General features: G+C 57.9%; 1 protein-coding gene across 1 annotated transcript; it reads left to right on the forward strand.

Moving 5' to 3' along the window:
- ASIC4 (acid sensing ion channel subunit family member 4) lies at positions 1–27,518 on the forward strand. The gene is given in 14 exon segments (XM_021076308.1): positions 1–2,610; positions 2,612–2,698; positions 2,701–2,898; positions 2,901–3,006; positions 3,009–3,520; positions 20,624–20,768; positions 20,858–20,985; positions 21,178–21,340; positions 21,852–21,908; positions 23,812–23,965; positions 25,762–25,853; positions 25,936–26,015; positions 26,351–26,455; positions 26,644–27,518. Coding segments are annotated over 14 exon segments (2,307 nt in total). The 5' UTR covers positions 1–2,244; the 3' UTR covers positions 26,758–27,518.

Consider the following 27,529-nt stretch of genomic DNA (forward strand, 5'->3'; position numbering starts at 1 on the left):
TGGGGCGCAGGGCTGGGGGTGGGGGTGGGGAAGAAGCTGGGCTGGGCCCCAGGGACCAGCTGGGCAATGAGCCGGGGAAGCAGCCGGGAGGCTAAATGAGGGAGATTATCACCCAACTGCAGCCGGGCAGAGAGGGAGGCAGGCAGGGAAGCGCGGAGAGGGCGGGGAGAAAGGACGGGGGCCAGAGGGGAAGGGGGTGTAAAGGGATGGGAGGGGGGGTGCACGAACACAGAAGAGGCCTGGAGGAGTCGGGGGCGGGGGGCAAGGGATGGACTCAAAGGACTTGTGGTTGGTTGGTGGGGGACTCCCGCTGGAGTCTGGGAGACTGTATGATGGGGACAATTGGAAGCAGCTGGCTGTGGGGCAGTGGGGGGCGGTGCATGCAGCTAACTGCTGTTCCACTTCCCAGTGGCCTGGAACTCCCCTCGCCACCGGCTCCCCAGCTCTCCCCAGCTCCCATGCTGGATTACAGCTCCCATTCCTTCTAGAGGCTGAAGGCTCCCTGACATGCCCTCGGGAGGGAGGAGGGTGTGCTTTGGGCTCATGATGGAGGTCAGGTTGGGGAGTATGACCTGGTGATCTCACTGGATGGCAGGACAATCTAGGGACACACAGAGTCCTGAGCAGCAACCAGTGCTAGGGAGAGCTTAGGGGGCGGCTCCCCGCTTCCTTGGCAGAGTCCCAGACTGAAGTAACCTTAAAAAAGCAATTAAATCACCTTTTAAAAAAACCCAGTAAAGAAAAATCAATAACAGGAGAAAGGGGAAGAGAGAGGCTGGGGAGGTAAGGAGGTGGGGAAGGAAGCGCTGGAAGGGTCTGGTGGTCTAGCAGGGAGGGGGGAAACATGGGGGGGCTGCCTGGGTAGGAGGCAGCGAGATGGGGACTGTCTGGGGTCATGTGGAGACTCCCAACTGCAAACTCAGCAGCTGCTCTCAGTGCCAACCCCTTTCTCCTCTGGGACACCGCCAGCTGCAGCCCCTGACCCCAGGGGTCTTATCTCCACAGTCTGGGGGGCTGGCTTTGGGGGAAGCCCAGCCAAGGAAGCTACTTTGAAAAGAGAGGCTGGGGACAACCCCCACCCTGGATGCCAACCAGGCCTGGGGTTGGGGTGCTGTGTGTGGGTGGGCTCCATGCTGGGATGACTTGTGAAGGACGGGGCCTGACCTGGCCTTGCAACCAAGGGCGAACAGCGTGGTCCCCTGCCCCCCAGGGGAGCCAACCCCAGGCCAGGCAGGGGCTGCGACTGGCAGGGCAGGGCTGCCGCAGGGGAGGGGTGGCCGCTGGGCAGCGGGTGGACCTCGGGCTCTAATCCCCAGCAGCTGCCGTTTCCCTCAGATCGATTCCCTTCTCACTTTTTTTTCAGCTGCTGGTTCCGCGGCTCGGATCGATGGAGCCGCCTCCCCCGCCCCTCTGAGCTTCCTCTCCCTGCTGCTCATTAGCGCCCCGATTAATCAGCCCCCCCTTTCCTCTAGGGGACAAGTGCTTCCTCTCCTGAGAGGGCTCAAGCACTCACACGCCTCCCCCACCCCCAGAGCACTAGCTGCTCACTGCGACCACCCCCAACCCGGGGGCACCCAGGCATCATCTCCCAGCTGGCCACCAGGGGCCCCACCACAGCCTGTGACAACAGTCCACATGCCCGCGTCTCCTCTGCAAGCCAGCAGCCACCCAGGGCTCCCCTGCCCGTCTCTGCCAGGCACCCCCTGCTTGTTTCTTTAGGGTTGCATTCCCTCCTGTTCAAAGCCAACACATCTCTACTCCTCCAATACCCTGTCTGGGCTTTCTCACCTCCATCATCCCTGCTCTCTGCTCCCGGGCTGTCCACCCACCCTCCCCCACCCCACCCCCCCATAACCTGGCCTGGCCTCGGATTTAGGAAACATCGGGGAGGGCAAAGTGGCCGCAGATGTGTGAGTCAGCAGGGGTGCTCTCTGTTCCAGACAAATGAGAGACTGAGTCTGGGGCTGGGGGTGAAGTGGGGAGAGGGCGAGGCCAGAGGGGGTAGGGGTCTGATGGGTATTAAGTCGGGAGCAAAGCTCTAGGGGAGCCAAGTATTTCAGTGGAGCCACCATTGTCCCCTTGCCTGTCCTGCCTGCCCTCCTCTGTCCTCCCCTCCCCTCCCTCATTCAAACAAGTGGCTCTCCCAAGGAGTTTCTGGAAGCAGCCGTGACTGGGGTAGTGGGGTCAGGTGGTGGCTGGGCTCGAGTCAGGAATCCAGGAATCCGGGAGACCAGGAGGTGGGAGATGGAGCTGGCTGACCCCTCCTGGGGCGTGGTCCAGAAAAGTGGCAGAACGAGCCGAGAACGCTGGGTGCAGCCCTCTTCCCTGCGTGGCCTGGGAGTGGGGACGGGTGGGGAACCCCACGAGCAACTGGGGTATAGCAAGAGTTTGGGGGGCGGCCCGACGAGGTCTGGGCAGGGACAGGGGATCCCTGTCCTAGGCTGGGGGCTGCCCCCTCCCCTTGGCCTGGCTCCTGCCGCCCATGCTGCCGGTGAAACGCTGTTGACATGTCCTGAATTATTAAGCATGGGGTGGGCTCCGGAGCACATGCTGAGCGGAGCGGCTGGGGCTGCGCGGCGTGGCGGAGCAGCGCTCGCTCCCTCGCTCACTCGCTCGCTCGCTCGCAGGGACACACGCAGGGGCTGACAGCTGTGCTGGTGCTGATAAGGGAAGCCACAAGGAGACGATCGAGGAGAGAGACAAGACAAGCGGCAGCAGAGGCAGCAGCGGCAGAGGCAGCACCAGGGCTGCGGAGCTGCTGGGAGTGGGAGTGACTCCCCCACCTCGGGCCCCCACCCTGTCCCCATCCTCCTGCTGCTTGCCCTGAGTTTAGAAGAGCAGCCGCTGCCACCGCCGCCACTCCGGAGGGCATCAGGGGCTACTGGCCAGGGAGGGACGGGGGCAAGGAGGCTCCGGCCAGTCCCAGCAGCCGGGGACAGATGCCGATCGAGATTGTGTGCAAAATCAAATTTGCAGAGGAGGATGCGAAACCCAAGGAGAAGGAGGCAGGGATGAGCAGAGCCTCCTGGGGGCTGCGCGGGGGCCCGCAGCCCCCCGGGACCTGGCCACCTTTGCCAGCACCAGCACTCTGCACGGGCTGGGCCGGGCCTGTGGCCCAGGCCCCCATGGACTGCGCAGAACCCTGTGGGCACTTGCTCTACTCACCTCGCTGGCTGCCTTTCTGTACCAGGCGGCCAGCCTGGCCCGGGGCTACCTGACACGGCCTCACCTGGTGGTCATGGACCCTGCTGCCCCAGCCCCGGTGGCGGGCTTCCCGGCCGTCACCCTCTGCAACATCAACCGGTTCCGGCACTCGGCACTCAGCGACGCCGACATCTTCCACTTGGCCAATCTGACCGGGCTGCCCCCCAAAGACCGGGACGGGCACCGTGCCGCTGGCCTGCGCTACCCGGAGCCCGACATGGTAGACATCCTCAACCGCACCGGCCACCAGCTCGCCGACATGCTTAAGAGCTGCAACTTCAGTGGGCACCACTGCTCCGCCAGCAACTTCTCGGTGGTGAGTCCTGCCGGCCGGCCTGCGCGGCCTGGGGTGGCTAGAGGCTGGCGGAGGGTGATGGTGGTGCACGGGGCATCCTCCACGGGGCTTCCCTTCCTTCCGCCACCAGAGGCTGGCCTCGTGTCTCCCCGAAGCCTGGTGTTTCCCTCGGCTCCCCAGCCGTGGAGCAGTGGACGCTCGCGGGGCTTACCCTCCTGCTGCCGCTCCTCTCCGTGGCTGCTCTGCTGCCGCTGCTGCTGTGCTGCCACTGCAGTGCCCAGGGCTGGGGCCGGGGGTCCTGGAGAGGGCCCCGGGGCCCAGATGCTGGTCAGCTTGCAGGGAAGGGATGGTCCGTGCAGGGGCCGGACCAACTGACCCCTGCTTTTCTCTCGCCCTTTTTCTTCTGTGGCTCCTGGATTCTTCTCCCCAGCAAACAAGGGGCTGGGGAGGGGGTGTTTGGGGGCTCCGGCAAGGGAGGGTCTTGGGGCCGCCTCTGGGGATGCTGGCCCGACCGGCAGGCTGCATAGAGCTGATCTTTGCATACACTGGGTGCCAGTGTCTCTTGTCTGTGTGTCTCTCACACACACCCCCTTTCACTGACTCCCTCACACATCCTTCTTTCATGCCACCCCTCCGGCCTCTCCCGCTTTCCAGGCCCTCCCTCCGTTTCCTGGTTCTTGCTGTTCCCTTGCCCGGCTCTGGCTCTTAGGCGGAGAATCACTTATTCACACTTATGTGCCTGGATCACCCTCACTGCTGCCCAGCACACGCGAGCGTGCGCGCACACACACACACACACGCACACACGTGCACCCCTACTGCATGGGGACACAGTTTCCTGCACACCCTCTCACACACACTCAGTGTCCCTGTCACTACGCTCACGTGCACACCTGCACACCCACACTCCCAGAGAGCTACTCATCCCTGTGCGCACGTCCCAGCTCTTACTTAGCTGCTGAGGACAGGGTCACACTGGCTGCCGTCCCCTCTTGTGACACCCTCATCTGTCTCAAACCCTGCTCCCTGTCTAGGTGTGAACACAAACACACTCTCACGGGGAGAGGAGTGTCGGGGAGAGGAGTGTCGCCTTGGGCTGGCCTCCCGTGCACACCTCTCACGATCAGGTGTGTGAGCTGCAGGGGGTGGGGAGGTGTCTTGTATGCCGTCTGTCTGTCTGCAAATGGTGCTCCATTCCACCCCCACCCCCGCCACAGGATGTCTATTATCCCTGGCGCTTGAGATGCTGTCCCCGGTCCACAGTTTACTCCCGGCATTGTGTATGTGTGAGGTGTGTGTTTTCATTCTTGTGAACACTGCCCAACGCATAGGCAAATACATGGCGTCGACATGGTGCCCATCGGGCCCAGCCTCTGGCACCAGCCCCAGATGGGGGGCTTTCCCTTCCTGTGGCCTGGAGCCCCCACCCGGGTTCTCATTCACCCACTGCCTCAGTAGCACCAGGTAACCTACTCCAACCCTGTTCCTGCCCCCATCGTGCCTGCAGCCTCTGGGTCCTCCTGCCACTGGGGGTGGGGGGAGGTGGGCAGAAACGGAGAAAGGGACTGCGAGGAGGATTGTCCTGGGAGAGGAGTCCAGGGGGGCTGGCCTGCTGTCCAGCTACGAGCCCCTTCTTCTGGGAAAAATCACCGCTCTCAAAGCAACTGTCCTAAGGTGCAGTGTGTGAATGTGGCCTTTCGGGTCCGAGGGGCTCCTGTGTGCAACATCCTCACCCGGTCTGAGCTGGGGGTGGGGGGACGGAGCCCAGTGTCAGCAGGTGTTGTTGGGGCAGAAATCAATGGGGGCTTTGTGTCCCTGAGCAGGAGTTTGTGTCCCAGGCCCCTGCTTGGGGTGGAAGGGGAAGGAGAAGAGTGATGAAGCCCTGGTGGGAGGCTGGGAGGAGAGGGGAGGGGAGAGATGGAGGGAAGGTGAGGGAAGTGGGGGTTCCTGCCTGGCCACCAGTAAAGGAGGGGGTGCCTGGAGGATACAGAACAGGGAGTCCCCTGATCAAGGCTGGTGAGTCCCTGGGAAGCTGGGGATGGCCGGGCAGGGGTGAGGGTGGCTGCCCCCCGGGGCCCTCTCATACTCTGAGGATGGAGAGAAGAGGATAGAAGTTTGTTGTTCTCTGCTCAGGCTGCAGCAGGCCAGAGGGACCAGAGGAGGAGAGCAAGCACAAGGGACGGACGTCCCCCTTGCACCCTACTCGATTGTCCCCCATCCGGCCTAGTCCCCAGACCCTTCTGCCCAGACCCCAACCCGCCTCTGCTGAGTGTAGCTCCCCCTTGGACTTGGCATTCCAGGGCTGAGTCTGCTGCCTGTTTACCAGGGCCTGGGGTTATGGGTTGAGACGGGATGATCCATGGCAATGGGGAAGATGGCGGTGTGTTATGGGGGCAAGATTGGAGAAGGGGTGTGCAGACAAAGACCCGGGGGCTCTGATGAGGATGTGGGGGCCATAAGAGACTCTGTGGGGAAAACATGGAGCCCATGACAGGGACTTGGGCTCCATGGAGGGGCGATGGATGCAGGGATCAGTGGTGGGAGCCTGCCAGGGCGTGGGCGGTGAGATGGCCAGGGACAGCGACAGGCTTTGGGTAAGGGGCTGTTATGTGTTTTCTGTTGCTTTCCCCGTTTCCTCCTTCCCACTCCCCACTCTGCTGTGACCTTTCCTCCGGAATCCAAGTTAATAAATGTCACATTTTCCAGCCTATTTTTACTCTGGGTAATGCGCCCTCCCCCAGTCCCCTCGGCTGCTGCTCTTGCTTCTGCTACCACTGCAGTCGCTCTCAGCCCCATGCTCCCTAAGATCCCCTCACTGTCACCCAATCAGTCACTCAATCAACACAGAGTTCTGAGCGCCTACTGTGTGCCAGGCTCCCTGCCAGGTGTGTGAGAACAAAGAAGGGGAGCCCCGGTCCCCCGTCGTCCCTGTCCGCAAGCAGCCTCCAGTCTCGCAGTGGAGCGGGGACAGGGACACTTAAAAGCTTAATCAACCATGCAAGAGTTAACCAGCCATGCAAGCAGCGTCGGGAGGTGCCAGGATTAATTGCCCAGCGCGGGACATGGAGAGTAAGAGCCTGAGTTCAGAGAGGCACACTCTGGGCTGAAGAGAGCAGGGAAGGCTTAAGGCCTGAGGCAGGCTGAGGTCTGGGGAGGGGAGGGGCTGAGAGAGAGGAGCAGGCTCCTGGGTGGTGCAGGTTGCTCCCGCCTCTCCACCCAGATTCCCCTCCACCTGGCTCCTCGCATCTCATCCCTTTCCCTTCCCCCACTCACCCTCTCGTACCAGCCCACTTCCGCCTCTACCTCCCACTTCCGCCACCACCTGTATCTTTTCTGCCTTCTACCACCATCCGCTTCCCCACTGCCGTGCCCCCAGCCCCCTCTACACTTTCCCCGGCTACTGCTACGGCTACGGCTTGCGCTCAGCCTGCCCACTTACTAGAGGGCAGAAATCACTCTTTCCCTCTAGCCTTCGTTTCTTCAGCTGTAAAATGCGGCTCTAAAACTGAGTATCTCCTCTCAGCTGGGGACTGCACAGTGGAGTGGTCAAGTGTGTGGGCTCTCGAGCCAGACCATCTGGATTTGAACCTCGGCTGTGTAGCCTTTAAGCTGTGTGGCCTTGGAGAGATCAAAAAGCTGCCATGAGCCTCTGTTTCTGTATTTGTTAAACAGAATATCAGAACCTAAGAAAAATTGGAGTGGTTGTGAGAATTAAAAGAGATGGCTATAGGAACTCCCGTCGTGGCTCAGTGGTTAATGAACCCAACGAGCATCCATGAGGACGCGGGTTCCATCCCTGGCTTCACTCAGTGGGTTAAGGATCTGCCATTGCCGTGAGCTATGGTGTAGGTCGCAGATGCGGCTTGGATCCGTGTTGCTGTGTCTGTGGTGTAGGCCGATTGGACCCCTAGCCTGGGAACTTCCATACACAGTGGGTGCGGCCCTAAAAAGCAAAAAAGCCCCCCCCCCCCAAAAAAAAGGAGAGATGGCTATAAAGGGCTGAGCACACTGCCTGGCACGCACATAGTGGGCACTCATTGTCAGCTGGTATGCATGCCACCACCTCAACTGCTGGCTCTCTTTAACATGACTGTTCTCCACACCACCTGCTGTTTTCCGACCCATGTGCCAGCAGCTTCACTTCTCTCCACCACCTAGGCTTCCTCCTCTCTTGACCCTCAGGCCTCCCCCGCACCCCATTAGAGCATCCTCTATCCAACACTCCGCAGTATTCAGACTCGCGTGTGCACGTGTCTGAGGAGCACGCACCCTCGAGATCCGTGCTGTCCCACAGAACACTCTGGGATGATGGAAATGTCCTGTGTCTACACCGTCCAACGCGGTCGACATTGGCCACACTGGCTGGTGAGCATCTGCAATGTGACTAGCGTGACAAAGAGAATGAACGTTCAATGCAAACAGCTGCATGTGGCCAGTGGCGCCCATGTCGGACAGGGCGGCCTCAGGACGGGCAGGGCTCGGCATCCCAGCCGGCATCAAAGGATATAAGGTGATGGCTGGGGGCTGCGATCAGAGGTCCGGTCTTGTATCCTCTGGGCCGAGCGGAGAAAGGGACCTGTGTCTGGGGACACGGAGCTGTCCGGGGACGCTGAGGTGTCTGGAAACACCGCGTGGGCAGACACACCTTTCTTCCTGGGTGCAGGACGTCACCCTTGGTCTTCTGCATTCTATTGTCTGGAAACCTGAGGGAGGGGGAAGGTGGCGAATTCGCCAGGAGGCAGGGGGAGGGCCAGTCCCTCCCCATGTGGTCCCGGCAGACCCTGGAGGGGCAGGTGACCAAGGACCTTTGGGGGCTTCCCTGTCTCCCGCCTCGCTCAGCTCTCAGGCTTCGCTCCCTCTCCCAAGCCGCCCTCCCCACAGGCTGGTGACTGCCGTGACTATTAATCACTCGCCCTGTTCTCTTCCTCTCTACTAATCAGGCACAATTAGACAAGGCCTCTTCCAGCTGGGCAGTCCCCCTCCCTGCCCTCTTCCCTCCGCTCCCAGCCCCACCCCAGCTGCCATCAGGACAGCTCCGAGGCAAAGGGAGCAGCATGCAAGCCCTCCATCACTCTCTGGCCCCCTTGGCCCCCAGGTCAAGGCTCTTCAGTGACCGCCTGCCTTCTCGCCAAGCCCCTCCTGAGCCCACCCCTTCCCTGGGTGGTCCGGCCTGTAGGAGGACCACCTACAGGCCGGACCACAGGGGCTCCTCCACAAACATCCCACCGCCACACCTTTGCCACTGGCTCCAGAGGCCTGAGGGCTGCCCCTTGCCCCCTTGACCGGGGAAGGGAGCGGGTTCCCACTGAGGTTGGTCCAGGCCTCTTATCTACCAGGTGAGTTTACCTCGGACCGCACACCCAGTCCAGCTCTCTCTGCCCTCTGGTCCCATCTTCTTCTCCTGAGGCAGGACCCTTGAGAACATTTCATTCCGCATCGAATTCAGGGTTGGTCCTGCCTTCGGGAGCCAGGCAGGTCAGGTCAGAGAGGGCACACAGTAGGGGAGGGTGGGGTCTGAGGAGAAGTGAAGGTCACTTACCCTTAGAAGGAGCAGCTGCTTCTGAGCCCCAGCTAACTGCTGCCCTGTGGTCAGGGATGCCTGGTGTTGGGGCGGCGGGGCGGGGGGGGGGTGTCTTCCAGTTTGTCCAGAGAAGCCTCAGATATTCATTATTTTAATTAAAATTTTCCTAATGAAACAAAAAATACTTCTGAGGGCTACCTACACTTCAGATTGCAGACCCCTCCCCACCTCCCACCCCAGCACAGGCTGCCGCCCCTCAGGCCCTCCTGGAGGGGGCGCTCTCAGTCTGGCTGCTTCCTATTGGCCAGTGGAGCTGGTGGAGGTGGATTTGAGTAGTGCGGCCCAGCAGCCAAGAACGGGGGTTGTTGTTGTTACTGCGGGCTGGGCTGCAAAGGCAAGGGGGGAGGGCCTGGAGGGATGCGCCCCATCCCGGCCCCACTCAGCAGCCCTGTGGCCTCTTCATTAATCAGGAATCAGCCCCGAGCTGGGCTCATTATCAGCTCAGCTTCTTGTGGCACTGCCGGAAGATGCTGATTAGCATTTGAAGAAATGGCCCCCACGTTTCCCTCCCGTCCTCCCTCATTCTCTCCTTCCCGTGCTCCTGTGCTCCCTTCTAGCCACCCCCCCGACCCATGCCCTTCTGCTCTCTGGGAGGTAACTGCTCCCTCTCGCGGCTGGTGGCAGGGCTGCCTCTGCTGGGCCCAGGCTGGGGGCAGAAAGGATGCGGAATGCCAGGAGGAGGGGGGGATTGGCAGGAGCACCCCCAGGGAGCACTGGGTGTGTGCAGAGCTTCAGGCTACTCAGGTTGAGGCTCCAGAGTCAGAGTGGCACAGGGCGGAGGAGAGGGAGTGGATGCGGGGGTGGAGACTGAGGGTGGTTAGGAGAGATGGACAGCCTCCCAGGAGGAGGGGATGAGAGGGCAGCCTCAGGCTCTTATCAGTGTTTCCCTCCCTGCCCTTCCAGGCTCTCTTGGCAATGCCACCTCCTTGGAGCAGCTGGGCAGAGGGGGTGGGGAAAGTCAGAGCCGTGGACAGCAGGCCCGAGGTGGTTTCTTTCTTTCTTTCTTTTTTCTTTTTTTTTTTTTTTGGTGAATCCTGGTGGAGGCTTGAGGTCTTGGAGCCATCCCAGATGAATGGCGGTGGGAAGGCAGGACAGAGACCTCGGTGCTGGAGATGTGAGGGTTCAGAATGCCGCGTGTTTTCCAAAAGAGAAAGAGGGGTGTCTGCAGTTCTTCCCCGGCTCCCAGGCCCCTAGGCACAGGCTGGCAGCGCTGAAAATCCAACCCACTCCCCCAAATGTTCACCATGCCCTTGGGACACCCGTTTGGGATTGGAGGGGGAGCAGTTCCAGCAAGACAGGCAGAGGCTGCAGCAGCCGAGGCAGCAGCGAGAGAGTTCAGAGAGGAGCCACGGGATGATTAAGGGGAAATGGAGGATTGATTTAGGAGGAAAGATTAAAGGAGCTAAATCCGTGGCGCTTGGCTCAGCGGTGACTAAGCGTGGACAGGATAATAGCTTACAAATGTGTGAAAGGTGTAAATACCAAACGGGGGGAGGGGAGGCGGCTCGGCGGGCCTGGGGAGCGGGGCCTGGGGGCTGGGCAGGTCCCCGGGAGGGCTAGGGCCCTTTGAGCGACGGCCTGGTAGAGCTGGCATCCTCTCCCGGGGGTGCGGGGGAGCAAACGGGGTGTTGGGGAGCCCCGGGTTCCAAGCAGGGTTTCCATGGCTGGGGCGCACCTTCGCCGGCCTGTGAAGACCTCCACGTCCCACTCCCGCCCCGCCGAGGATCCGAGGCCGCGGGTTCAAATCCCATCGGAGTCCCTCGGTGCCCCTCGGCACCGGGCCTTTCCCTCTGCAGCCTCCGCTGGGGCTCCCGCCCCGCTGTCCCGAGCTCGCGTCCCCTCGCCGCTCCCCGGCCGCGGCGGGGGCGGGAGGCGGTGTCTCCCTCCGCGGTGGAAGCCTCTGGCGCGGCTGTGTGCGGAGGTCACTTTGCCGAGGAGCCGGGAGCCGGGGGAATGCAAATGAGGCAAACCCAGGGAGGAGAGCGGAGGAGCCCGGAGGAGACGGGAGGGAGGGCGCCCGGGCGCCGTGATGGATGCCTGCCCCGCGGGAGGGAGGAGGGGGCTGCGAGGAGCGGGAGGCGCTGGGTGCCGCCCTCTGCGTGCGGGTGGGCCCGGCCCAGATGCCCAGGTGCACGTACGGGGGTGGGGGGCGATGGCACACCCATCGACCCACCGCCGCCACCTCCTCGGGGCTCGGCTCGGCTCCTGAACTCCTGCCGGGCCGCGGGAGCGATCCACTGTGTAAGCAAACTCTTAAGGAATAACTTTGCATCGAGGACTGGAATGTCAGGGAAGGACTTCGTTACCAATTAAAAATATTCCCGTCAGCAAAACCGACGTTCTAGGGTTTAAGGCCTGTGCGGTCGGTACCTGGGAACAGGTTTGGCTGTTTACCTGCCTCCTGGAGGCCCCGCTCACTCCTCCCCCAGGGAAACGCGGCGTTCCCTGAAATCACTATGTTCTTCCTCGGCCCCAACCACTCGGGGATCCCAGCTCCAGCTCGGCCTCAGCCTGGAATCAGGCGGCCCCGACCGTCTCCTTCTCCACCGCAGCTCACGTATTTACATTTGAACGAACATCGAGACTATTTCTTCCAAGACCTGCCAGCACTTCTACCTTGGGGAGGAAACCGCCCACCTGGGTGGCTGGGGGGGACTGGGGGGGCTGGGGGTGTGTGCTGGCTTTGACCTTGTGGCAGGGGTGGGGCCAGGCCTACTGGGGTAGGGGATAGGTATTCTCCCTGTGTCTGACCGTGGATGCCCTTCCTCCGTGGCTGAGTGCACCTGCTTCAGGAACCTTTGCTCTCCAACCCAAGTCGAACCCCCGTATATGGTTAGAGGACATGGATTGGTCCCCTTGTTATAGCACCGATTGCAACTAGTAATGATTTGCCCCAATCGGGATTGTTGGTTTTGTGTGCTTTGTTCTCCACTGAAGACAGCTGGTTCATAGTGCAGGTGCTTAATAAACACTTTGGGAATGAATGAATGAATGCCTCTGTGGCCAGACAGCCACCTCCTTCACGGCAGAGACCAGAGATTTTATTCTCTGAATCATCCCCAGCACCAAGCACATTGTACTGGCTCAAGGAATAGGGTTGGACAAGTAAGTGTGATTTGAGCACCTACTGTTTGCTGGGGCTGTCTCAGGGGGTGTATCAGCACAGGGGCTGTGAGCACAGACTGGGTGCCAGATTGCCTGGTCCCCTGCTCTGCCCTGTCATGTGACACTGGCCAGCTCCTTCCCCTCTCTAGACTTCCATTATCTTGTCTGTAAGATGGAGATGTTAGGTAACCTCTAGTAGAGGGTTTTTGTGAGAATTAGGGAGTTAATTTTCAGCGTAAGCCCTGAAAAACTGTAAGCTGTTGCTTTTTTTTTTTTTTTTTCTTTTCTTTTCAGGGCTGCACCTGCAGCATATGGAGGTTCTCAGGCTAGAGGCTGAATTGGAGCTGTAGCTGCCAGCCTACACTGCAGCTCATGGCAACACCAGATCCCTAACCCGAGCAAGGCCAGGGATCGAACCTGGGTCATCATGGATACTAATCAGATTCATTTACAATGAGCCACAGCAGGAACTCCTGCTCTTATTATTATGCTTTATCTCTTTCCTTCTAACACTTTGGATGATGCCTATTATTATTCCCATATTCCCATTTTACAGATGAAAAAATGGAGGGTCCGAGAGGTTAAATGACTAAAGCCGAATCTCATAGACAGCAAGTACAGGGCTGCAGGCCTGCTCCCTCCTCTGTGAGGACAGCCATATCTCAGAGCCTGGGGGTTTCGCCCTGACAGAATTCTGTCATCTAAGAAGCAAAATTGTCCTCTCCCAAAATTGCTGAGAGAGCTTTTCCCAAGGTGTATGATGCCCTGTGAAAATGGGCCCAGTGGGGACCCAAGATCAAATGGCTGCGCTATCTTGGTGAGCAGCTCTGTTCCCAAATGGGCTCCCCCGCTTTCTTGAACACCTAGCACACAGCCCTCTGAACGTATCTCTGATCGTCACTACGAACCTAAGGAAGAAGAATCACCACTGCCCTTTTACAGAGGAGTAATTTGAGGCTCAGAAGGGTTAAATCACCATCCAAAGTTGTTTGTCCAAGGCTGGTGGCAGAGCCAGGATTTGAACCCTGTTCTGTTAGGCTCCAAAATGGGCACCCGATTTTCTACGTCATGAAGCTTATGAGGATCTGTTTCTAGCACCACATCCAGTGGTCAATCTCAGCCCCAGTTTAAGTGGTTTTTTTTGGTCTCCACAACACTCATTATTAATATCAAGGCCTCATATATATGATTTCACCTTGCAAATGCCTCTCACCTACTTCGTCTCTTCTGAGACTCATAACCAACTTGTGAAATGCGTCTGGTAGGAATTTCTATCCCCACTTGATGCATGAGGAAACTGAGGACCAAAGAAATCAATGCATCACTTTACTAACCAAGCTTACACTGGCTGTGGCTGGTGGAGCCAGAGCTGGGACCAGGGTCTTCTGAGGCCCAGGGGGGTGATGGAGGTTAGTGGCGAGGGCTGGGGCCAGTGGCGGAGGGGGACTGGGTTCTAGTTCTAAATTTGCCCTCTTTTTTTCTATATGCCCTCGGATTTGCCCCTTGCCATCTCCAGGCCTTTACTTTGACCTTTGTATAATGAGGGTTTGGACTGAGTGCCCTCCCAGTCCTGACCAGTACAGACACCGAAGGCATTTTGAGTTGGTACCATCTTCCTTGACCAGCATAGAGAAGGAGAAGGCTTTGAACCTGGACACTTGGGCCACCCTGAGAAAAGCTGGGCCCAAGAGCCATCTGACCTGGAAGATGTACCCCCTTCCACAAACCCACCCTGGACCCCAGGACACTACAGGTTTAAGACCTAAGTGACAGGCATGGAGCTGGACCACATCAGGGGAGGGCTGATGGAATTCGGAGGGATAAAGCTGCCATGGAAAAGAGGGGTGGGAGGGAGGCGCCAGGGCCTTGGCAGAGGCGGGGTGCCCAGAAGGCAATGGAGATAAAACCCAGGCCGCAGATTAGTTCTGGGATTAGCCCAGCCTCGGCTGCTCCTGGCTGCTTCTTATCTCCTGGAGGCCCCGAGCCCTCTCCCCTACAGCTCTGAGCCCTGGCCCTGCTAATTGCCTGTTAACCCCGTGGGCTCTGTGATTGCAGGGAGGATGAGGGGGTGGGTGGGGATGGAGGAGAATGCAAGCCCGCCAGCCAGCTGGCCAGCCAAGGAGAGCTTTTCAAGGCAGTGGGAGCTGTGGATGGATGGAACTTGAGGGACTGAGAGAGAAGCCACTACTCGGAGGAGCAAGCCCTGCACAGATCCTTCCCGGCCCCTGAACACCACACCATCAGGGGCAGACCTGGAGGAGGGGGCAGGGAGAAGGAGGGAAGGGCGCCTGCGGAGGGGTCCTTGGCTTCAGGCCCAGGGAAAAATCTAGGAGGAAGACGAGAGACAGAGACTGGATGCTTAGACCAAAGGATAGACAGAGAAGAAAGCAAACAGGATAGAGATGCAGCAGGCGAAGGATCAGAGAGGTTGGGGGGGGGATCTGGCCAATGGGAGGAAAGCTGAGGCCGAGGGGGATGGGCAGGCCCAACAGAGGGCAAGGGATGGAGACAGAGGCCAGATGGATAATTGATCAGATTCTGAGGACAGACAAGCCAGGAGGATAGAGGGGGCTTGGGGGACAGACCGAAGTCAGGGGACAGAGGCTAGGGAGGTGGACCAGGGGTCCAGGCCAACACCAAAAGAGGTGGTCTGAGAGAGACAAGCAGAGGGCTTGCCCGAAGGAAGGTGGTGGAGGGGCCCGCGGGTCTGCCTACAATGCAGCCGTATTCCATCTAGAAGCTGTGCAGCCTAGGTCCTGAGGGGTGGACCTGGAAGAAAGGGTGGAGAACGAGGTGGGGCCGCAAAGAAGGAGATGGACACTGACATGGGGACAGGCCCAGAGGCTGAGGCCTGGGGGGATGGTCTAGAAATCGCCCCTGGGCCCATCAGTGCATGTCCTGGCCCACGACCTGCCCCTTTCTGTGGCTGGACTCTGGACCCCGAACTCCTGTCCATCTGCCCTCCTGTGGGGAGAGAGCAATGGACAGCCGGTGGGACCTTGTGGCCGAGCAGCCGTGCCGTCTCCATGGCAGAGGCTGTGGGCTGTGCCGCCACCAGAGTTCTGCCACTTAGGAGCCGGTGGCTCCACCCGCTGCTGCCTGCCTGGCCCAGGGACGGTCTCCAGGGCAACGCTCTGCTCTGCCCAGCAGTCGGGTCTGACCCAGGCTGTGCAGGTGGCCTGGCCCTGCCAGTCTGGTCTGTCCACTCCCTGGAGAGCACTGTCCATCAGACCCGGAGCCCTTTCATCCATCTCCCGTTGTCACCCCCACTCTGCATAATGGCCTCAAGGGCGGGGGTACCAAGTAGCCCCCACCCAAAGCCACTGGAGCCAAAACCTTCCCAAGTGACTCTGCAGCGCAGGGCCAGGCTCAGTGCCATGTGGCCTGTGTCTGCGTGTATACGGTGGAGTTTTCACATAGGGAGCCAGCCCCAGCGCCACCTGGGTTCAGGAGCCTGCCACACCCGTTCATTCAGCGAACACCCACCAGGTGTTTTATCAGCACTAACTCCAATTTGGCATCAGGCTCAGTTCTGCTTGAATCTATGCTGTCATGTACTTGCTGTGTACCCTTAGCCAACACACGTTCCCTCTCTGAGCCTTCGCCTCATGAAACAGGAACAACAGTGCTTACCTCCTGTGGTTTTTCTTGGAGACCCAAGGGAGAAAACAGATCAAAAGTACCAGCACAGGAGTTCCTGTGGTGGCTCAGTGGTAACAAATCCGACTAGTATCCATGAAGACGCCAGTTCGATCCCTGGCCCCACTCAGCGGGTTAAGGATCCAGCGTTGCCATGAGCTGTGGTGTAGATTGCAGACTCGGCTTGGATCCCACGTTGCTGTGGCTGTGGTGTAGGTGGGCAGCTAGAGCTCTGATTCCACCCCTAGCCTGGGAACTTCATATGATCTGGGTGCAGCCCTAAAAAAAAAAAAAAAAATCTGGTATGTTTGATGATGTTCCCCGTGCATTGCCTCCCCCCACCTCCTTCTGCAAATTACACTAGGCTCTGGAAATGCTGAGATGATGAAATGGGCTCTCAGCTCAGGGAGTCCCTGGCCCCATGGGAGGCTGTGGAGGGACCAGGCAGGGCCCAGCAGTCAGGGTCAGGTGAGGTGGTGCTGCATACCTGGGGGGCATGAGCGAGCAGCTCACTACCAGGGTCCCCCATGCAGCCCACGCTCCCAATCGGAACAGACTCTGAAAAATGACTGCATCAGCAAGAGCCGATTCCAGCATCTTCTTGGCCTCAAATAGGAAGAAGGTAAATGCTTTGTAATTTGGGACAAATATTTATGGATTCCCCCCATCTGCCTTTCCCACACCACTGAGGACCCAGGGATCTCGACCTCAGCCCCCTTCAGGCCTCGCCTCCCTCCAGTGATGACGTGTTGTAAAAGCAAGGGTCTAGAGTCGGCTCTTTCGCTGTACTTTTGCCTCTTTATCTAGGGCCTTTCCACTCAAAGTTCGGTCCTCCGGACTAGCGTTCAGTCTGTTAGAATTGCAAAATCTCAGTTCGACTTCCTTCCTGTATCAGAATCTGCATTTTTAACAAGATCCCCAGGAGTTCCCGTTGTGGCTCAGTGGGTTAAGAACCTGACTATTATCCATGAGGATGCAGGTTCAATCCCTGGCTTCACTCAGTGGGTTAAGGATCTGGTGTTGCCATGAGCTGTGGTGGAGGTCGCAGACACAGCTAGGATCCCATGGTGCTGAGGCTGTGGTGTAGGCAGGCAGCTGCAGCTCCGATTCCACCCCTAGCCTGGGAACCTCCATATGCCGCGGGTGTGGCCCTGAAAAAAGAAAAAAACGAAAACAAAAAACAAACGAAAAAACCCCCACAACCACAAGATTTAAGTTTGAGAAGCACTGATCTTGGAGACCTTGGCAAATCAGCCAACTTCTGAGTTTCCTCATGTGTAGGATGTAGGATGGGCGTGAAGTTTCCATTGGAAAGAGCATATTAAGCCTTTAGTGCTGTGCCTGGGGCAGAGCGAGTGCTCTGGGACTGTCGGCGATGCCCACTCCTGCCCCACAGATGAACGCACAGCAGGGAACTGGGGCAGGGCTGGTACAGACAGGGTCAAGGACTGGAACCTAGAAGCTGATGAATTTGCAGAAGGAGGAGGGGAGACAGGCGAGGAAGTGAGTCGGGAGGCAGTAGACATGGAGAAAGAGTGAGGAAGGTATAGAGGGATGGAGTGGAAGAGAAGGAGGGATGGAAGGAAACAGGAAGGGTGCCGAGACTTCCTTCTCATTTCAGCTGGATGGGGCTGACCTGGGAACTGGGGCTTAGGGCAGTGTAGGCTGGGGTCATGGGAGTCGTCAGCAACAGACGGGAACACCTTGCCTTGAGTCTTGCAACTCCAGGAGTTCCACCTCTCCCACTAACTAGCTGTGTGATCTCGGGGAAATCACACCACCTCTCTGAGCTGTGGTTTCCTCATCTGTAAAATCAGGCTAATAAAACCTACCTTGTGGAGTTCCCTTGTGGCTCAGCAGGTTAAGGATCAGGTGCTACCTTGGCTGTGGTTCTGGGTACAGCTGTGGCATAGGTTTGATCCCTGGCCTGGGAACTTCTGCGTGCTGTGAGTGTGGCCAAAACCAAACCAAAACAAACCTGCCTGATCCCATAGCAGCTGAGGAGATGAAATGAGGCAGAAGGAGATATTGCCGTGTTTTGTAAACGGCACAGTGATTGTTTTGTGCATGCTTTGGTTTTGGGAATCTTAGGCAGGATGTTTGGGTGATAAAGGGACTTACTGGAGTTCCCATCATGGCACAGTGGAAATGAATCCAACTAGGAACCATGAGGTTGAGGGTTCGACCCCTGGCTTTGCTCAGTCGGTTAAGGAGCCAGTGTTGCTGGCTGTGCTGTAGGTTGCAGATGCAGCTGGGATCTCATGTTGCTGTGGCTGTAGCATAGTCCAGCAGCTGTAGCTCTGATTAGACCCCTAGCCTGGGAACTTCCATATGCAGCCCTAAAAAGCAAAAAAAAAAAAAAAAAAAGACTTACTGTCTAAGAGGAGAAACAGCAGTGATTAACCTATGCTCCACAACAAGGGTGCCCCTAGGCCCCTCCACTCTTTTTTTTTTTTTTTTTTTTTTAAGAGTTGCACCTGGACATATGGAAAGTTACAGGGCTAGGGAATCGGAGCTGCAGCTTCGGTCCACACCACAGCCAACACTGGACCTACACTGCAGCTTGTGACAATGCCGGATCCTTAACCCTCTGAGCGAGGCTGGGTATGGAACCGAACGCGCATCCTCATGGATACTAGTCTGGTTCTTAACCTGCTGAGCCACAGCGAGAACTCCCCCCTCCACGTTCTTAAAACTCCTCCACTCCCCCTGCCCTCAACGTGGCCATCTCCCTTCTATCCACTCCCTCTGGACCTAGGCATTTAGGAATCCTTTCCTTTGCACTGCTTCATGCCTTTTCTGCCAGCTTTTACCAGAGTGAAAGTGTTCCAAGGAGAGGGGCGGGGGAGAGAGAGAATGATTGAGTGCACCGACCCTTCCCCCCAGGGAAGGTGCTGCCTGTGATAGGTTTGACCCGGGGCTGGTCTCTGTGGGGTGAGCCTGGCAGGGGGGAACTTCCATCTGCTTCTCCCTCAAGCTCCTCCCCACCCCAGCTGCTTCTGAAAATTCCCAACTGCCGCTCTACCCCCAGTCGGAGCCACGGGCTTCCATCTCCGGGGCGCCAGCGCCATCTGGTGTCCATGCTGGAGAACTCTCCGCCGAGGAAAAGGACGATAAGCTCAGAACCGTCTGTTAAAGCATCTCTTGGGTCCCCCTCCGGGCCAGATGCTGGACTCATTGCCCCCGTGCACCATGAACTCTAGTTGGGGGGAATGAACATTGAACGCGGAGGCAAATAGATAAGCAAGATCATTTCAGGTCTTGATAAGTACTTTGAGCAAATCAATAAACACGTTGGTGGGGGGAGGGTGACATTGTGAACCGCGTGTGGTTCGCAGTACATCTAAAAACGGAACACTTGGAGTTCCTGTCCTGACTGTAGTTAAGAACCCGACTAGTATCCATGAGGACTGGGGTTTGATCCCTGGCCTTGCTCAGCGGGTTAAGGATCCGGTGTTGCTGTGAGCTGTGGTGTAGGTCGCAGATGCAGCTTGGATCCCGTGTTGCTGTGGCTGTGGTGTAGGCCAGCAACTTCAGCTCAGATTCCACCCCCAGCCTGGGAACCTCCATATGCCGTGGGCATCTAAAAAGACAAAAGACAAAATAATAATAATAATAATAAAAAGATAAAATAAATAAAAAAAGGAGCACTTCCATTCAGGCTTAAAAGATGAGCAGCTTGCCGTGCCGATGCGGGGGCTGGGGGGTGGGGGTGGGAACATGCCACGAGAGGAACCTGCATGTTCACAAAGGCCTGAACAAAGACCTGGCAAAGCAAGTCGCTCCTTAAGTTTGAATTTGTCACGGAGATCTGGGGATGGGAAGGAAGGAGAGAGAGAGGCAAAGGTCACCTCACATGGAGCCTTCAGGCAATGGAAGGAATTTGGCTTTATTCTCTGGGAGATGGGGAGCCATCGTTGGGTTTTAAGATGGCAAGTGACGTGATTGGCTCTCTGCAGTTGAGCACTCTGGCTGCTGCGCTGTGAAAGGCTTGGAGGGAGAGACAAGGACGGATGAAGGAACACCAGCTAGGAGCCTGCTGCCATGACCAAGGGAGGGGATGCTGAAAGGGGGACATGAGATGAAGGAAAGTAGATGGATTCTAAATAGGTTTCAGAAGTAGAATCATCCAGGACAGCTGCCCAAAACTGGATGCCCAGTGGCCCTTGTCCCATATCTTAGCAACCAGCCTATAGGAAGAGGGAGATTTGGGGGATTTTGGAGAGGCAGTTCCCACTGTGCCTCAGTGGAAATGAATCTGACTAGTATCCTGAGGGTGCAGGTTTGATCCCCGGCCTCACTTAGCTCAGTGGGTTAAGGATCCGGCATTGCCGTGAGCTGTGGTGTAGGCTGTAGATGTGGCTCAGATCTGGCGTGGCTGTGGCTGTGGTGTAGGGCAGCAGCTGTAGCTCAAATTCAACTCCTGGCCTGGGAATTTCCATATGCCATGGGTGCAGCCCTAAAAAGAAAAAAAAAAAAAAAAAAAAAAAAAGAAAAAAGGAAAGAAACTAGTTACACAGTGGGACCCTTTACCCAGAGGAGAAAATGGGTCGGGGACGGGATTTGGGAAGGTATCGAGAGTTCTGCCGCTGACATGTTAACTGGCAATGCCTTGTAATCATCTAAGAGAGGATGTCAGTAGAAAAGTAGGAGCCGAAGGGAGAGGCTGGGCTCTAGGTTGGTTTCTGGGATATGGGACAGGAGTGACCAGGCAGGTCTGGTGGCCCTCCCAGGGGACAGAGAACCCTAAACCTAAGGCATCATCTTTCATATCTCTTCCTCCTCTCTCTCACCCCCAGGTCTATACTCGCTATGGGAAGTGTTATACCTTCAATGCAGATCCACAGACCTCGCTGCCCAGCCGGGCGGGGGGCATGGGCAGTGGCCTGGAAATCATGCTGGACATCCAGCAGGAGGAGTACCTACCCATCTGGAGAGAGACAAGTACGCAAGCGGGAGAGGGACAGGGGCTCCCGCCTGGGTCCCCTGCCTGCCTGGGATGCATTTCCAAAGATCCCATCTCCACTGTGCAGACGAGACGTCGTTTGAAGCTGGCATCCGAGTGCAGATCCACAGCCAGGAGGAGCCACCGTACATCCACCAGCTTGGCTTTGGTGTGTCCCCAGGCTTTCAGACCTTCGTGTCCTGCCAGGAACAGCGGGTGAGCACCTCCAGCTGGAGCCTGGGTTGGGCACGGGGCCGGGCCTTTGGACTCAGAGAGGGCATGCTGACCAGACCTGCCCTCCCGAAACTCGCATCCTGTCAGCCCTCTCATGGACTTCGCTGGGGCAGAGGGCACTGGAGGGCAGGGCGGGACTGCTGGGCGTGACCCCATCATGCCCCGCCTCTGCAGCTGACCTATCTGCCCCAGCCCTGGGGCAACTGCCGGGCGGAGAGCGGGCTCAGGGAGCCTGAGCTTCAGGGCTACTCGGCCTACAGTGTGTCTGCCTGCCGGCTGCGCTGTGAAAAGGAGGCCGTGCTTCAGCGCTGCCACTGCCGGATGGTGCACATGCCAGGTGGGCACCCCACCCCCTGCCAGACTTCTGTGGCCACCCTGCCAGGCTCCAGAACCTCCAGGGGCAAACCACTGCTCATGGGGACAGGTGCATGTGTATGACAACATGTGTGCATGTTTCTATTCACCTGAGTGTACACAGTATGCACTTGGGATTTTCTGCATCTTTACACATATGCACATAAGATCGAGCACATGCATGTCTGTGTGCATGTTAAAATGCATTTATGCATAAAAGTCTTCATGTACATCTCTACTTGGGTACTTGTGGGGTCTGTGTGCCTGTGCTTGAACACGTGAATGCATACGCGTGTGCACCCAAGGTCGCATCAATATGCGTGCATATGAGTGTACATCTCCACGCTTCTCTGCACAAGCACGTGAACATTCACGTATGCACGTGTCTGTGCAAACACATGTGTGTGCATGCACGTATGTGCCCACATTTGGGAATGTGGTGGGGGAGAGGGGATGGAACCGCAGACCCCAGGAATAACCTTCTCTCCTTTCAGGCAATGAGACCATCTGCCCGCCCAACATCTACATCGAGTGTGCCGACCACACACTGGGTCCGTGCTGCCTTCTTCCCTCCGAGCCTCTCTATCCGCACCCCCCCCCACCTCCCCAGCCTTCATCTCTCTGTCCACCTTCCTCTTCACCACCTTGACTCCCCACCTTCCAGTTTCTTCCTTGGGGGGGTGTTTCTTCCTGGGGGTTGAGCCTTATCCCATACTTTCAGGGCTCTGAGGACCTTTGCAGGTGTGGTACTTGGGAAAGTGGAGGCAACAGTGGGGGTGGAGGGGAAGGGACATGGCAGAGAACCCGGGACCTAGAGGGAAGAGCTGGGCTTCTCATCTTGGTTCAGCAAATGAGCTTGCCTCTCTGGGAAAGAGATAGGACCTGTCCCTTGGTGTGGGGAAAGAGGCATTGCTGGCTACCGGTGTGGATAAGGCAACCCCATCTGTCCATAGGTCTCGCCTGCTCCACACTTCATTCATTCATTCATTCATTCATTCTACAGATGTTTACAGCCTGCGCTGGCGCTGGAGGTAAGAGTGGGAACGAGAGCCCTCGTGGAGCTTCCTGCCTGGCAGGGCTGTGGATGGGCATCACAGTGCAGCATGTTAGCCCTTGTGTAGGGGGAGCTCAGGGATCTGATAGGACCCCGGGAAAGGGCTGCGGCCCCACCTGCCAGCAGGGAGGATTCCCAGAAGAAGTGTCATAGGAGCTGAGACGTGAAGGGTGTGGGAGAGTCAGCCAGGTTGAGAAGGAGGATGTGTCCTAGACAGTAGGAACAGCTTGTGTTAAAGACCTGTGACCAGAGAGAGCACGTGCGTCTGGGCGCTGAAATGTCAGTGCCGCTGGGGGGCAGAGAACAAAGGAGGGAGAGAGTGGAGGAGGCTCTGGGAAGCCAGCAGTAGCTAAGGCAAGGCCATTGTGATGGCTAGGCGGGAGTGAGAGAGAAGCAGGTGATCGGTCAGGAGAGCACCACATTAATCCACAGGCTGGAGCCATGGCGATGGGTTTGAGATGCTGGGGCAGTAGAGTCACATTAAGCCCTTTTCTGTACCACACAGCAACTACCTCCGTCCACATGTCAGCAGAGTGTTCAGTAAAGGGTCAGATGTGTGAGTGGGGATAAGGGAACCACAAGCACTGGTGAGACTCCACAGAACTAGCAACACCAGGGGCCCTTTCCTCCCTTGGGCCTGAAGGGGCAAAGAAAGAGGGCGCTACTGGTACCCAGGGAGGGACCTGTGACTGGTACCAGACAGGAGAAGCAGATTGCAGCCTCTGCCAACCTACAGCCAGCAGTGAGGAGGCCAGGGAAGACACATCCTCCTTGCCCTGTGCTCCTGCCTCCCATGGGCCAAACCCAACCCAGAGGCAGAGGACAGGGAGTCTAGGTGATGCATTTGGCAGAGATCAGTCTCCTGGGACAGAGCAAAATGTAGACAGTGGATCTGAAGCGGTGAATAGAAAAAACCCAGCATGAGTATAGGAATCCCATCCTTTTGTGCTTCTGGCTGTCCATCCATCCATCCATCCATCCATCCATCCCTCCTTCCACCCACTCATCCATATGCATATGTGAAAACATGCATAAATTGCATTTATCCCAGCATCCTCTCCAAGCCCCTTGTGGGTCTGAAGTCTCATGTAGTTGATTAGCTCTGGTGGATGGCCTGTGCCCTCCCTCTGAGCCATGAGGACCTCTGCCCCAGAGGGCTGGGAGGCAGAGGGATAAGCCTGTGGGTATGTGCTGGGGGTTCCCTCCGCCCGCTTGGGCGGTCTGAAGCTGGTCTGGAAAGGACTCCCAGCCAGTCTCCTTTAGGCCATGCCAACACTGGCCACAACAGGCCCTCGGTGTGGATGTACCGGCCTGAGGACAGCCCCCTAAGCTTCCTCCCTGCAGCTAGCGGACCTCGGGGCCACCCTGCCCCCACTGCAGTTGGTGCCTCTGTATTGCAGACTCCCTGGGTGGGGGCTCCGAGGGCCCATGCTTCTGCCCTACCCCTTGCAACCTGACCCGCTATGGGAAAGAAATCTCCATGGTCAGGATCCCCAACAGGGGCTCCGCCCGGTACCTGGCAAGAAAGTACAACCGCAATGAGACCTATATACGGTACGTATGTGTGTGCGTGCATGTGCGTGTGTGCGTGTGTGGTGCCTGGTGCCGGTGGAGGCTGAGAGTGAGCCACATCTTTAATACCGAGTCTTCTGCCAGGAATGCCTCTCACAATCCTTTTCTTCTAAGGAACCCCTACCCATCCTCCAAATCATATTCTGTGTCTCCACCTCCAGGGAAACCCTTCTTAGTCCAAATGCCTATAGGCTTTAAAAAAAAAATTTTTTTTTTCTTTTTTTGGCCGCCCCGCAGAACATGAAGTTCCTGGGCCAGGGATCAGATCTGAGCCGCACTTTTGACCTAAGCCGCAGCTGCAGCAAACTGGATCCTTAACCCTCTGTGCCCGGCAGGGGACGGAACTTGCATCCCAGAGCTCCCAAGAGGCCACCAATCCCATTGTGCCACAGTGGGAACTCCTACCCGCTGTTTGTGTGTCTTTCTCCCCCGAGCACGAGGGAGCCATGCGCATCCAGTGAATGCTGTACCAGGTGGGAGTGGGAGAGATGGGGGAGAAACCAGGAGGCCGGCAGGAGAGGCTGCCCGGAGCCTGGGGTCTGGTACCTTCAGCCAGTCTACAAATGCTGGGCATCCTCTGAGTGCCTGGCTCAGTGCTGTGTCCCGGGGGAACAGAGATGATTACAACACAAAACTTCCACCACAGTTTGTGGATGAGGCCATGTTTGACGGTGTGGTGCTGATTCTTAGGCCCTGGGAGAGACTCATGCGGGTGGAGTAGGGGAAACAGGGAAGGTGTCAGCCTCTGAGGATCCCGGGTTTGGGTCCATGAGGAAAGAGGGGAGGCATCCTCGTTAAAGATCTATGGGGTGATGCCGAGACCAGCCTAGGCAGCAGGGTGGCTGTGTGGAGAGAAGCTGATAAGAAAGTAGTTTGAGGAGTTTCTGTTGTGGCTCAGTGATAACAAACCCGACTCGTATCCATGAGGACTTGTGTTCAACCCCTGGCCTTGTTTGGTGGGTTAAGGATCTGGTGTTGCCTCAAGCTGCGGCATAGGTTGCAGGTGCAGCTTGGAACTCGTGTTGCTGTGGCCGTGGCATAGGCTGGCAGCTGCAGCTCTGATTTGAGCCCTAGCTTGGGAACCTCCCTTTGCCACAGGTGCAGCCCTAAAAATAAAGCAGTTTGGATAAGAAGGTACAGTGCTGCTGATCACGGGCAGTCTTGAAATTCTGGAAAAGGAATTTTTTTTTTCTTTTTTTCTTTTTAGGGCTGCAGCCAAGCATATGGAGGTTCCCAGCCTAGGGGTCTAATTGGAGCTGCAGCTGCCGGGCTATGCCACAGCCACAGCAACATGGGATCCGAGCTGTGTCTGTAACCTACACCGCAGTTCACAGCAACGCCGGATCCTTAACTCACTGAGCAAGGCGAGGGATTGAACCCACAACCTCACGGTTCCTAGTCGGATTCGTTTCTGCTGCGCCACAACAGGAACTCCTGGAAGAGGAATTTTGGAGTGGACTGTCGGACAGTAGGGAGCCACTTAAGGTTCTAGAGGGGTGTGGGGAGGAGGCAAACTGAAAGCCATATGCTGCTTTAGGGAAGGCAGGAGGGGACCTTGTAGGCCCAGGAGTCTGGCTTTGTTCTCCTAGGCCCTTTGCTAACTCTCTCTGCTAAAGTGTGAAGCTGACATGCCTCTGGGACTGCCTCCACTCACAGCCTTTGGGAGCCTGAGAGTGATGACAAGGTTCTCGGTGCAGGGGCTTCATGTCCTGATCTGCTGGGCCTGGGATGTCCCTGCAGCCGCCTCCTCAGGGATACCCTGCTTCCTGTCTCTGCAGGGAGAACTTCCTGGTCCTAGATGTCTTTTTTGAAGCCCTGACCTCTGAGGCCATGGAGCAGCGAGCCGTCTATGGCCTGTCAGCCCTCCTGGGTGAGCCCCAGCCCCGATTCCACTTCCATGGGGGTGGACCAGCCCAGCCTGCTCCCTCTGACCCTGCTCTCATGCTTCCCAGGGGACCTTGGGGGCCAGATGGGCCTATTCATCGGGGCCAGCATCCTCACGCTGCTGGAGATCCTTGACTACATCTATGAGGCAAGGGATGGGGGCCTGGGGGGGGAGGCGCCACTCAGACAGGCAGTGGAGAGTGGAGGGAGGGGCTGGGGGAAAACGGGGCATGGGGGGTGCCGTGCAGCCTTCCTGGTGGAGCTCGACTGGCAGGAAGTCAAGTTCAGGTTCTTCGTCAGTGTCCTAGACCAGCCAGAAGGCCTGAGAGTGCTGAGGAGTCAGGAGAGGTTGATGGGTGAGGGGGACTGGGATGACCCCGTGGAGGTTTGCTGGCGCAGCTCCTATTAGGTGGGCCTGGTGAGGCCTGTCCTCCTCTAGCAAGTTTCCTGAGCCCCCTGCTTTCCCCCACCCTGAACCCCAAGGTGTCCTGGGACCGACTGAAGCGGGCGTGGCGTCGTCCCAAGACGCCCCTCCGGACCTCCACCGGGGGCATCTCCACTCTGGGGCTGCAGGAGCTGAAGGAGCAGGTGAGGATGGCCTCTGGAGAGCAGGCAGCCAGCACCCTCTCCCAGGATTCAGTCACCCCCATAACTTTGAACTGGCCTGTGGGAAGGGGCTCCTGCGCTCCCCTGGGGCCTCTGTCCAGGGGACAAAGAAAGGCTGGCTGGGGGGCACTGCCTAACTCTCCCTGTCCCACTCCCTCTTCACCTTGCAGAGTCCCTGCCCAAGCCGCGGCCGTGCTGAAGCGGGGGGCGCCGGCACCCTGCTTCCCAATCACCACCACCCACATGGCCCCCCAGGAGGCCTCTTTGAAGACTTCGCTTGCTAGGATGGTGCTGTGTCCTAAAGGACCCAGGAGTCTGGGACTCCTCCCCGGACCCCCACCAGTCTCCTCCTGCTCCTGGGACAGAAGGCCTGGGGGGCAGCGCAAAGCTGAGGGGGTGGGGCGGTGCTCACTGGGAGGGTGGGACTCAGTTCCTGCTCTCACCAACCTGGCACCAGCTGCTTTGCACAAAGGTCCCTCTTGTCCATACCCTCCACCCCCAGGCTGGTGCCCAGGGAGGGCTGGAGACCAGGCCATGGGCTCCTGAGGAGGGGGGGTGGGGGGGAGAGAGGGAGGTGGAAAAAGGGGCCCATGCCAGCAGGGGTGGGACCCCTCTGTACATTTGTATATATTTAGGGAGGACAGGGTGGGGGTGGGGGTTCAGCTGTAGAAGGTGGGTGGGGCTGTGGGGGTGGGTAACTTAGGGATAGCCAGAGTCCCAGCCCTAGAGCGTCAACAGAGAGGGCAGGCCCCCAGGACTCAGGACTGCTGGGCTGATCCTGCTTCCTGCTCCTCTCCAGGCCTGGCTCCCCTTTTGGTCGGGGGAGTGGGCGGCCCAGCAGGCCTGGCCCAGCTCCCAATTCCCCCTACCCCAACCCCACCCCTAGAGTCCCCTCCACAGGGAGAAGCAGAGCTTTCTGAACTTGGCTGAGCTTGGGGGTAGGGAAGGGGCCTTCTCAGGCCTCTCTGCCTCCAGCCGGGTTTTATAAAGTGCTGACAAAATTGGGAATAAAGAGGCATAAAGAATTCTCTGTGTGTATATGTGACTAAGCTGGGA

The sequence above is a fragment of the Sus scrofa genome, chromosome 15 (genome assembly GCF_000003025.6).
Source record: "Sus scrofa isolate TJ Tabasco breed Duroc chromosome 15, Sscrofa11.1, whole genome shotgun sequence".
In the NCBI taxonomy this organism is placed as follows: Eukaryota; Metazoa; Chordata; class Mammalia; order Artiodactyla; family Suidae; genus Sus; species Sus scrofa.